At 39.5% G+C, this 13223-nt stretch overlaps 1 protein-coding gene across 2 annotated transcripts in view; it reads left to right on the forward strand.

Annotated features, from left to right (window-relative positions):
- The window catches only part of FRMPD4 (FERM and PDZ domain containing 4), a 286717-nt gene that overhangs the window by 194412 nt on the left and 79082 nt on the right, over positions 1-13223 (forward strand). For both annotated transcript variants that reach the window (XM_087726190.1, XM_087726191.1), the window contains exon 2: positions 10241-10354. In XM_087726190.1, the coding sequence (XP_087582316.1) occupies positions 10241-10354 (114 nt within the window). The remainder of the gene's footprint in view (positions 1-10240; positions 10355-13223) is intronic.

Consider the following 13223-nt stretch of genomic DNA (forward strand, 5'->3'; position numbering starts at 1 on the left):
CACAACTCCAAAGGTTATGACGGGTACCTAGTACTGAGGCAGCTGATCTGTGAAAAGGTTAAGGTTCAATTTATAAGTTGGGGGGGGGGACTTCTGTGTATTTCCCTTCCAGATTCTAAGATTCAGTTTATTGATAGCCTCTCATTTTTACCACTTAAATTAAGCAAATTACCCAAAGCTATGGGGTTTCAAGGCTGCAAAGGATATTTTCCCCACTTGTTCAATACAATGGTCAATCAAGACTATGTGGGACCACTCCCTGAAACCAAGTATTACAGCCCAGAAACCATGATGCCTGGGGAGAGAGAAGAATTCCTGAAACGGCACACTGCTAATATAGGTACTATGTTTAAACTAAAGAAGGCTCTGGCTTACTATTACAGACAGAATGTAGATATATTCAGAGAGGCCTGTATTTGATTTAGGGATCAGGTGATGAAAATGACTGAGTGTGAGTGCCATAGTGGGGTCGGGGTGGATATTGTTGAGGAGATTTGATGCATTGTCCTCTTCCAATATATCACATTGGCATCTGTCTGCATGGCACAGTACCTGTTCATGTATTTGAAAAGCAATACCATTGCTTTAGATCCTTTGGACAATTATCACAAGACACAGAAAAGTATTCAGCTCCAGCGATTCAATGGTTGTTGCATATAGAGCACACTGAGAAGCTCAATATTCAACATGCTCTGAAGGGTGGCGAAAAGCAAGTAGGCAAATATTTTTTGGATGGTTTTGCTGTCATAAGTGGAACCCCCACGGCTTTTGAATTTCACGGTTGGTTTTTTTCATGGGTGCCCTGTCTGCTACTCTGAAAAAGACTTCAACAAATTACTTGATTCAACATATGGTAGCCTGCACAGCCGTACTAGGATTAAAGAAGAATACCTCAGGGCCCAGGGCTATGCTGTGTGCTGCATCTGGGAACATGAATGGCGGGCCATGGTGGCGGGCCACACATCTTTGAAGCAGTTTCTAGTTGAGAATAAGCTCCCAACTTCTTTGAATCCTTGAGATGTTTTTTTTGGTGGTAGAACAAATGCTACATGCCTGAACTACAAACCAAAACCTGGTGAACAAATCTTATACTACGATTTCACCAGTTTGTACCCTTTTGTGAATAAGATCAAGGAGTACCCAGTTGGGCACCCTCAAATCATCTATCAAAACTTTGGGAACATAAAGCAATATTTTGGGTTAGCCAAAATCAAAGTGTACCCGCCAAAGAATCTCTATTTCCCAGTCCTACCTCACAAATCAGGGGGCAAATTAATGTTTACTTTGTGCGTAACCTGCACAGAAAAAGTGCAAACCTCCCCCTGTAAACACAGTGATGAGGAAAGAGCTCTGACTGGGACATGGTGTATTGTTGAATTGAATGTAGCCTTAGAAAAAGGTTACAGAATTGTTGAAATCTATGAGATCTGGCATTTTGAAAGAACAAGTGAGCTATTTTCTGGTTATATGATCATGCATCTCAGACAGAAACAGGAGGCCAGTGGTTACCCTGAATGGTGCAAAACAGATCAGGATAAAGAGAAATATATTCAGAATTACGAAAAGATGGAAGGTGTCCACTTACAATGTGACCACATTAAAGTAAATCCTGCTAAAAGACAGATTGCCAAACTCTTTTTAAATTCGCTGTGGGGCACATTTGGCCAGAGCACCAATCACCTGACCACATCCGTGGTGACAAACCCTGAGGGTTTATTCAAATATATTTTTGTACCCTATTATGATGTTTCCTCACGTGACTTTGTGAATACAGAGACAGCCGTCGTGACGTGGAAAACAGCCAAGAATCACCCCACTAAATCCACATGCACTAATGTATTCATTGCCAGCTTATGCACGGCTGGAATTATACAGGCTACTGGAGGAGCTGGGCGATAGGTGTCTGTACCATGACACCGATTCAATCATCTTTGTAAGTAGAGAGGTAGCTTGGACACCCCCCCCCCCTTTGGGTGATTATTTAGGATAACTGACAAGCAAAATTCCACCCAACACTACGATCACAGAGTTTGTTGTGGCCCGCCCCAAAACGTATGCTTATGCTTTGTCCAACGGTGAAGCGGTGGTAAAGGTGAAGGAAATCACACTAAATTGTGGTAATAACAGTAAAGTTAATTTTGACAGCTTGAAAGATTTGGTAGATGATTATTGTTTGTCTGATGCAAAGAGAAAAAAAGAGATCAGAGTAGAACAGTTGAGGATTGTCAGGGTTAAGAAACAGTGGACCCTAGAAACGAGGGTCCTCCGAAAATCTCTTAAAGTAGTGTATAATAAAAGGTTATTAAAGAGTGAGGATTACTATACACTGCCTTACGGTTATTAAGGATTATGGAAAATATTGTACAATTTGTACACCCTTGTTCCTGTATTATAAGTAGACCATCCAATTCTGGGAAATCTTTTTTTATCAAAGAAATGTTAGAACATGGCGATGTGGCATTGTCTCAAAGGCCTCAAAATATTGTATAATTTTATAGTTGTTGACAATCTCTGTACAAAGAACTGCTTAATAAATTCCCTTATATTAAGTTTATGAAAGGTCTTCCGTCTTCTTTTGAAGATGATGATTTGTTTCCAGCAAATCAAATCACTCTAGCCGTGATAGATGATCTCATGGCATCTGCCAGTGACAGTGACCAAATAGAGAAGGCTTTTACACAGTATGTTCATCACAGAAACCTGAGCATTATTCTCATACTACAAAACCTGTTTTTTCAAGGTAAGAAAATGAGAACAATAGCTCTGAATTCCAAATATTTGGTTTTATTCAGAAGCCTCTGTAATCAGATGCAAATTGTCACACTGGCCAGGAAGATGTACCCCACTAACACAAAGTATTTTTAGAAGCATTCCAAGATGCCACTCACAAACCACCCGGGTACCTATTGGTATATTTGGCAGCCACCACTCCAGAATCCTATAGGCTAAGAACAGGCCTCTTCCCCCCCTGATTGGCCTACTGTTTAAGCAATGAAAAAGAAGTGTAAAAAATTGTAGCCCAGATACCTTACCACTAGTTCATTTAAGATGTCAGGGTACGTAGAAATTGGGGGCTTTAAAAAATCTTAGTAAAGGCTGGACCAAGACAGAGAAAAGCCATCTTATGCAATGCTAATAATGACCTGGTGGGGGCAATAGCAGAAATAGCACTGAACACCCTAAAAGGAAACCTTCCTCTGAAACCTTCACAATTCCGGTCTCTAAAGAGAAAGAAAGGTGTCATTAAAAAGTTGAGTGATAGAAAGGTTTCACTCAAAAAGAAGAAACAGATCATATTTCAGTCAGGTGGTTTTTTAGGTCCCTTACTAGGGACAGCTATTCCACTGTTGACTATCCTGCTGGTAGGATAAACCATGGACCATGCCGAGAAAATGTATCTGGTGTCGCTTCATCAGATGAAGCAGCTCAGGGCAGGACGCCTACTATAGGGCATCTATGGGGGCTACAGACACTAACCGGTTGGATGATGAGATGCGCAACATACTTCGGAGACATGATTTGGGTGAGGATGACAAGATTAAGCGCTACAATTCTGCACTGCAAAGGTATCTAAGACTGACCAGGCAAAATGAGTCTGAAAAGGACAAACTGAATCTCATTTATCTGCCGGGAGACTCTCGGCCACTTCCAACATTACCAGAACAGCCGCCACATCCATCTCCACAGAACACAGCGATGGAAGAGATCCTAAGCTGTGTGAGCACCCGTTATAGGAAAAATGCAGAACTTTTGCTGAACAAAATGAAATAACACCAGGATGTCTCAACCTGGGATGCTACAAAGGTGTCCCTATTCCTGGTACTAATATTTTAGACTTGGTGAAAGGTGCCTCGCAACACCGAGCCCCTACTGAGAAGCAGAAACCTAAAGGATGGGATGATTTTATGAATGCTATGGCTGAGGTGAATGTTCCAACTTTTGTGTTGGGGTCTACAGCTGCTAAAGAGCAAATAAAAAAGTTGAAAGATACTCTGGTTGTTAAGGATGAAGCTGCTGCTAGCCCCGACTCTGTTATGACAGCACCTTTTGGGGCTCAGAAACCTATGTTTACAGGCACCCCCACTAGTCCTTGGACATTAAATCCTAGAAGTAGACTCAGGTTTGGTGACTGGCTCAATTTGTAAAATGAATAAAAACACAGTGATACAGGTAAAAACGTTTAAGTATTTTTCTTTATTTTACAGTAAGGCTGGCATGCCTGCAGGCACTGGTGATGGTTACAGGTTCCAAGCCCCCTCCCCACCTTTATAGTTTTTACAAACGGCTTTACCATTTGATCATTTTTAATATTGGCATTGGAGTACATCTTTAAAATATTTTCATAGGTCACTCCTTTAGTACAGTTCAGTAGAAAAAATGCACAGTGTTGTCCTCAGGACACAGCACTGGGGTGTTGCAATTGCCATTGGTGAAATGTGTACTTTTCAGCTTGCTGCTCTAAAAACATCACTATGGAGCCAGGAAAGTCATGGCTATCCGGAGGTCTTCCATAAGAATCAAAAAATTCACCATATCCGGGAGATGGGAAGTAGAGTGCCAGCCAGTGTTCGCCAGGAGGAGTATGAGGATGAGTATTTACGATTAATCCAAAAGGTCTTTTGGAGATTTGTCTCTGGGGTAACAGGCCACAAGGGTAGACCCCTAGAAAGGCAGTATTTCCAGAGAACAAGTGGAGGAGCTACTGTGTGTCCATACTCACATATAATCAAAAAGCACATTTCTTGTGTGACTTATTTCAATAAGGTTTTCAAAGATTGCATAGAGAATCATGTTGGCTGTGTTGGGCAGGGGCTGTGCAAATCTAATTTTGGCTCCGAGGTTGCCGTTCCTGATCAATGAATAGTGCTCAGAGCACCCCTGATCAGGACTCAAGTCAAAACAATACAAAGTATACCCTCGGTTGAACTCTTCCCAGCTGATTAACATCGGCCTGTCTTTCATGCCATTGCCTGTTGCTTGCACCATCTGCATATACTCTCTCACAAAAAGGCCATGCTCATAATCAGGCTGAAGAGGCTTTGCAGGGATATGTTCGCCATCACAATGCAGGGTGCAAAAATTGACATTGCAGTGTTGAAAACTGAATGGATTTCTTTCATAATCTCCACTAAAAGTTGCATTGTCCACAAACCCAATTATTAATTGTTTAGGCAACTGGCCCAGAAATAAATTTTCCTGATTACACACAAGACTACCTGTGGGAATGTTGTAAACCTTCTTCCCCACTCAATCAATGGGGTATTTGGCATTGGGGGTGAGCAAAGCTTCTGCATGGCTCCCGGGGCTACTTTTACACATTTTATAAAGAGAGAAGCTGCCAGGAGTTACACTTTGTAATTCTCATTGCCATCCTTCATCACGCAAAGTTCATTTCTGCTTCTTGTGAGTTTGACTTTCACATCTACGTCATTAATTAGCAGTCTGTCTTGAAAAAACAGATCGCTATGAAGAGGCCAAGCAGGTCCCATTTATGACTACTGGTCGTGTGTCTCTCTCTCGTTTTGAAATTAGAGTTCCCAGCCGCTGTCAGTAGAGTACCCTCCATGAGGTCTGAGTCATCTTTGTAAAAAAAAAACCAGAAGTAAATTGGGTACCCAGCGCATCACCACCAAAGTTGAGAATCAGTTCAGTTACGGCCCGATAAGAATAGCAATGATGGCTCTGTGTAATGAGACTATCTCCCAAGGTAACACCCAGCTGGTTAAACAGTGATGCTATGGGGTATTTGGTCAGGGCTACCCTTGTCCCATCATCAATATCCGACCCATCAGCTTTTACAATCTTGCAACTCACATACAAAAGGGTGTTGTTTAAATCCATGTAATGCTCACCATGCCCCATGATGAAAAATTCCAAGGGGCCGTTGGGCGTTAGCGCTGATAAAGAAGGGACCTCGACATAGGTACTGTTTTCAATACTGGTCTGTGTAGTCGCCAGTTGAAAAAGATCCAGTTCAGATTTAACACATTCTTCTGAAGCAGAATGAATAAATGACATAATGTATTAGAATATGTCTTCCTTGTCTCCTCTTGGTATGACGGGACTTTTTCACAAGTCTTCTCTTTTTAAATGGAATAGGCGGACCCAATGCGTAATTCTTCCTAGCTATGACGTGCCCTGATCCATCCTGCCCATTCTCAACAACACAGGATACAAGATGCTCCACAACATCTCTGGTGATGTTTTTGACAGCAGATTTCACATGCGGCTTTATGATTTCTAATCCTTGCCTCAAAAAAGGCATTGCTTTTCGAAAAAGTCCATGGAACAACCCACCTAAACCGGTCCCGTCATATTGGGGACTCCTCGGAAGCCTAGAAGGCCTTCCCCGGCTTGTGCCCTGTAGTAGGCCACATAGTCTTGAGGTACCCTCTGCTCCTTGTTTACAACCATCCTTCACTTTTCCGAGGCCTAAAATCAAGCTTGACAATCACCTTCCCGTGATAAAAATGCACGTTTTTGTCCTGGTCGGTTTTGATTTCTGTAGTAATGGTATCGATGTGATGTTTGCTGACCGGCACATAATGTGGACGATCATAGGTCATAGTTATGAAATCATTGTCTTGCCCCCGCACAGGCACACAGCGTAGTAATGGCACATAGAAGTCACCTACTATCTGGAGCTCTACAATGTCTGTGTAAACATATATGGTGCGGAATCCAGGGAACATACCTAACAGATGTCCAAGTTCTCCGCTAACTAGAATGGTATGAGGTTCATCTCATTTAAGATTAATTTTTTGACCCACTGAATAATAATGTAGGGTTGTCTTAGGTCCATCCTTGACATTTGATATAAGCTTGTTCATATTTTCCAACAGTTGTTGGATGCTACTCTAGTACACGCTTCTCAAAGAAAAATGCCATTTCTTTTTCTCTTTAGCAATTTCAAAATATCCGGGAGAAGTTAATATGTGCCAACTATGTGGATACTGTATCTCTGCTAAACCTACTTCCCATGACCCTGGAAGATCCAACGATCTCGCTAATTGAATAGTAAAATTAGAATTTTTGTTTTGGGGAAAAATTGCTGCTGATGCATTGCGGGGAAGAGTGATGTAAAATTCTGCCATATCAAACATGTTGTACTTCAGTAGCCTTAACCCAACTGTTGAATTTCTCTGGCCATCCAGTCCATTTGATTAGAAACTCTCTATGTCTCCCTCGCCCTCTTTTTTGGATAATATTCTGTATATGCGCTGTTGGTCAGCAGGAACCTTTTGGAGCTCTTCAAAGTAAAAAGCTCCCTTTACAGGGTTACCTGTGTAATCATTTTATCTATACACCACTCTTTCCCCCCTTGTACCCAGTTCTTTGACGATGAATATCTCATCCGTATAGGTTTGCTGATAGCCCTTTTCAAACTTCCCCTTCAGTCTAGATACCCTGACATGATCCCCCGCTTTAATATTTTCCCTTTCTTTTACCTTTTAAACCTTCCCAATAAAGTCTCAGCCACACATCCCTTTCGTTAGACAAATTTATGACTTTAGTAGCAGTCCCAGTGCTATGGTGGTAAGTGCCAAAATGTCCATATACCGATGGGTATTTCTAGCTGTGAAATATCTCCAGAGTTTGTTTTTTAGGGTTTTATTAAACCACTCTATAACTTCTGCTTTAGTTTCACTATGGGTGACAAAATGATGAATGCCATAACGTGCTAAAAGTTTCTTCAGCGGCGTATTTAAAAGCATCTGTCTCTATTTTTCGGGGTGCGGGTCCTGTTTCAAAGATATTCTGGAAGGCGGATGTAACTTCCCTCCCTGATTTATCAGATAAAGGGGAGGCCCAGGCATATTTAGATAACACATCGATAACTGCTAAGATATATTTTTTTCCATGGTTCTCTTTAGAAATTTTGGAGACATCTATGAGATCGGCCTGCCATTGATGATGTAAGCCAGACACTACTGTTTTAATTCTAGGAAAATTAATTCTTGCAGGCTTATGAAGTATATAACCGTCTTGCTCTGACAGCCACATCTTGACTTGCTTCAGGGTTAGGTTTTTATCATGTTTTCTAGCTTCCTGAAAAAAGGTATTTATGCCTCCATAACTCCCTACATATCCTGGAGTATAATAAATATGGTTTAGAAGCTCTTTATGCATCGTTATATTGAAAGAACACTGACAAATGGGTCAAGCGTTGACATTAACACAATCTTTTATTGGTTATACAGAGTTCAGAGGGGCATGAGCCCTCTATCAGAAAAATATCCCTCATCACTACTATCAGAAGCAAAATATAGAGGTGCATAACACACTATTTTACAATTCGTTGACTCATCTGTATTCCAAAAATCATATCCGCAGCAGCAAGCAAACCAGTCTTTACACAAATTGCAGCTCTTTAGCTCACTGGGTAGATAGTGTGGTCTCTGGGATAGCTCAGAATCCCAGTTATAGTCTAGATCAGAAAAATCTACAGAAGCTTTATGACCGTGACAATTACCACTGGAATATAAAATCGGGGGGCTTGAAGAGTTTGCTTTGTAGGAGTTATTATTTTGGAGTCTGCAAAATATAAATCGCATCTTGTTAGTGAGTCATCCACTCCAGTGTAATTTACAATATCATAAATAAAAAACATATTTACTTACCATTGCTGGGAGATAATGAAGCATCATTCGCTGTTTCACATACTGTCCGGTAAGTACCCTGCACATCATCATTAAAATTACAACACACCATGTTGCAGCCGTGCAAAACAGGTCTGAATAAAAAAAATTCTTTATCATAACCCTTGCAACAGGGTTTGTTGCATTCTGGCAGCTAAGGTCGTGTGTCAGAGCATGCGATGCTGGCTTTTGCTGTTGTTTTAAAAACATCTTTGGAATCAGAGGTTGCCATCTTCAAGAAACTGCTGAAATTAAGGCAAACTACCCAGCTCTTGTAATGACAAGTTCCTTGAGCCTTGCGCATGCTCAGAATCATGGGAGCTATGACATGCCCAGGCATGTCCCAGGCATGCCTGAACAAGGCTTATCCCCTGCATGCAGCCTTGCTGCTTGCCTCGTGTGAACATTTTAATTCCTGTTAATATTCCTTGTCTTTTCCTGTAGCTGGATTTCAAAACGATATTTGAGTGTGCAATTGGCAAAATATGTGTCTTTAGATTTTACAAAGGTAAAAACCAGCTGTGGGGTTTTAAAGGGCTGTGTTTTTTTCCCCCAGCCTTCGAGGAAATGTTTTTAAATCCACCTAGAAATAAATACTTTTTAGGGAAAAAAAGATGAGTTAAATGCAGGCCCTATCTCCACAAAAGTTAAAACCATCGTTGCCTAGAAATAAATACATTTTAGGGGGAAAAATGGGGTTAAATGCAGGCCCTAGGAAAATGATTAGAAATAAAAAACATTTTTTTTTATTTCACAACCCCCCTCCCCCTTGAATGTCCATAGAATTAGTCTAGGGTTAAGCTAATCATGTACCCAGAGGCTTGGCATCTTTCTTGATGGTGTTAGGTTCAACGCATCTTATCTGAAAAAATAGGGCTAGGACCTTGCACAACTTATCTGTTAGTTCTACTCATCATGATGGGCTTAGGCCAATACAACATATCCGGCTAGGGTTATGACCTTGTGAATCCTGCACCACGTGGGATCAATTATGCACATCCCAGCCAGGGAGGAGGGCTATGCACGTCATATCCAGAGGGTGGGGGCTGTGCACGTCATTTCCGCTTAGGGGCATGATCTGGTGACGTAATCGGCACATGGGTTTGTTTACTTTGATGGCGTCGCTGATCAAAAGTACTGATAATTTTCATTTTAAAAAAGTATGAACTATATCTACTGACATGAACCATTCAAAATATGGTAGCAGTGATTTGAAGTAGTTAGAAGTTAGGAAAGTTAATTTAATTTTTAAACAGTAAGGACACTTCCTTGAATAATTGTGATGAGGGTTCTATAAATAATCATATCTTATTTGTAATCAGTCTTTCTATCACTTATTCATTCTAGGAAATATTTGTCGAAGAAGGAAAAAATAGTTGTGCCATACCTTTTGTTTAGAAATGGTAACAGTCTACTGCCTGGAAGCATCATAAATTAGAAATTTAAAATTGAGCGATCTGATGGAATGGAGCAAATGTATTTATAGCTTAACATATTGTAGTATGATAAACTTGGTATGTGAGCCGAGGCTGTGTAGCTACATACAATCTAATACTGGATTAAATGATTGATATTATATTCTAATAAATTACCTTTTTTAGCCACAGGACCAAGTCTTCAGGCTGGCCTCCTCCTTCAGGAACCTGGACCTTGAACCAGGGATCTTCCTATGGTTGGGAAATGATGGCAAACAGAGATGGGAGAGACTACTACAAGTAAGGTTGCCAACAATTTGATGAATTTTGTGCAAAAACTGCTACAGAGAGCTGAAGCCCCAGCATGAATATATAGTGATCTTTCATTTGCTCCCTAATCAGGTTATCCCACCAAAGGAAGTTATACATTTGTTTGATATTTAGACAGGGAAGTACATATTTAACATAAACACCAAGAACATATCAAAGTAATATTAATATCAAAATATTGTTACCCCTGTCTATAATATAGCAAATGAAATTTGAATTCCACAGTTATTTTTCATTTGCCATAATAACAATAAAAAAATGGTTTTTTGTTTGCAGATTATTTTTCCCCTAAGGCTGCCCCTTTTAAAAAAGAATTAACAAATGCCTTCTGGGCATTTTCTAAATATTCAGAAATAACTTCAACATAATGGTGAAGATTTGTTGCATTCAAATATAAAATAATAGATTAAATTGGTATGTGTGTGTTACTGCTGCTTATTTCCAAATAAATGTGACTGATTTGAAGAACTAGGGTTTAAAAATTATTGTCTGAAATTGAGTGAACTGCTAAGACTCTTCCATTCTGCGCTTTAATATAAAACAAATCTCTATTGAAGCACATAGATAAAATCAACAGAGAAAATGAGTGAGATGATGTTCAGGATGGAATTAAAGGGAAAATACATGTTACATCATCTCATTTTTAAGGCTTCTGTTCTAGAAGGCTGCCTGTGTGATTTGTGTTCCTTTGGGAGATTTTTTTTTGGGGGGGGGGGTTGTCCTCTGGGGTTCATCAAACGCCAAAACATGCTGGTAGATAATCTCAAAAGTCAAACTATTTTTTCCCCTAACACTCATGTTCCTGTTCTACAAGAGCAAGTTCTTAGTTCTCGGACAAAATGAGATATAACTAGATCTAACTATTGAGTAGCTAAACACAGAGCATAAGAGCACTCCAATATGTACAGTAAGCTTTATTCCAACTTTTTCTTTATTAATATTTTTGAAACAATAAGTGACCCATGTAATCCAAATGTGGAGTGTGTTTTCAATCTAAAGCAGTGTTTCTTAACCTTGGCAACTTTAATATATGTGGCCTTCGACTCAGAATTCCTTAATCAACATAGTCAACAGCGTTGGGAAACACTGATTTAAAGCATGTTTGTTCATTATCATAATGGCTTGAAGTTAATAATGCAATGAATGGAATTTCTTCATGAAATATAAGGACATGGAGAAGGAGAAGGCAATTTCTAAGTCGTCATAACTTCCTCTTGAAGTCATCAAAAGATCCACAGAATATGACATCTTTCAGGATAATACTCGAATTCCTCCACAGAGGTCTGTAAAACAGTTGCATTGATTTTGAAGTGCCTTATTCTAATCTTATCACAAGCCCTCTGATGTTGTTTGAATATTCTGCAAGTGTGTCAGAGAGCAATTCAGTTTGGAATTCAGTACAGGTACTTTGAGCTAGAAAATGGGTCATTTCAATCTCAGAAATAATTTGAATGGTTGGAGCAGTTTCAGAAAAGTTTCCAGTACCTTTTGAATTTAAATCATTTTGAATTTAAAAGCAGCATGTCAAGCATATATTAGAAATGTTTCCCATACTATTACTTAATATATATACAAATCAATCTTTACTTGAATAGGAAATTTGAGATTTGATATGAGCCAGTGGATTATTAAAAAGACTAATTTTAAAAAATATATTTGTGATGGTTATAAGGGTTCTAAAAATTGTACAGTTACTTTGTTCCTTTTGAAAATTTGATGAAAATAGAACAGAACAGAATAACACAGTTGGAAGGGACCTTGGAGGTCTGTAGTCCAACCCCATGCTCAAGCAGGAACTCTTATACCATTTCAGGCAAATGGTTGTTCAATCTATTCTTAAAAATTTCCAGTGTTGGAGCATTCACAACTTCTGGAGGCAAGTTGTTTCACTGGATTAATTGTTCTGTCAGGAAATTTCTCCTTAGTTCTAGGTTGCTTCTCTCCTTGATTAGTTTCCATCCATTGCTTCTTGTCATGCCTTCAGGTGCTTTGGAGAATAGATTGATTCCCTCTTCTTTGTGGTAACCCCTTAGATATTGGAACACTGCTACATTTCACCTGTACTTCTTCTTTCATTAAATTGGGGTTAGGGTTAGCTTTTTTGGCAGCTGCAGCACGCTGCTGGCTCATATTTAAGTGATTGTCCAATAGGACTCCAAGATCCCCTCACAGTTACTATTATTAAGTGAGGTATATTTGGATTTTCTTGCCTAAATGTAGAACCTTACTTTTTCACTATTGAATTTGTTAGATAGTGCCCAATGTTCATGTCTGTCGAGATCCTTCTCTATCTTAAGCCTGTCTTCTGGAGTGTTGACTATTCCTGCCAGCTTGGTGTTGTCTGCAAATTTGATGAGTTCCCCTTCTATCCCCCCATCCAAATAATTGATGAAGACCTCGGTACCTTAGGGTACCCCACTGCATATTCCCTTAATGTAGATGCAGTTCTATTGAGGACTACACATTGAGTGTGGTAGGTCAGCCATTACGAATCTATTTCGTGAGATAGTGCCCAATGTTCAAATCTGTCAATATCCTTTTGTATCTTAAGTCTATTGGTCAGTCAATAGAGGAGTAATGTTTCTTTTAAAGAATATGGATCATTTAGGGTTACACCAGAATATTTATAGGGATTTCACTATGATAGTTTTTTAACATATTCAAGTAAAAACCCCTTTAAAAGATAAAGATCAGGAAACAAGAAAGTAGTGATAGCTCAGTTTCAGATTATCAGTTTATATTGTTTAGAATAAATATAGAAAATACTGTACATTATTTCCATTGATATTAACATTTTTCAAAACTTGTTTGAAAAAGAAACACTTCCTCAGCTGCCAAA

Source organism: Thamnophis sirtalis, unplaced genomic scaffold, assembly GCF_051295495.1.
Source record: "Thamnophis sirtalis isolate CommonGarterSnake01/CBP01778 unplaced genomic scaffold, rThaSir2_p1.2 scaffold_12, whole genome shotgun sequence".
NCBI classification, from domain to species: domain Eukaryota; kingdom Metazoa; phylum Chordata; class Lepidosauria; order Squamata; family Natricidae; genus Thamnophis; species Thamnophis sirtalis.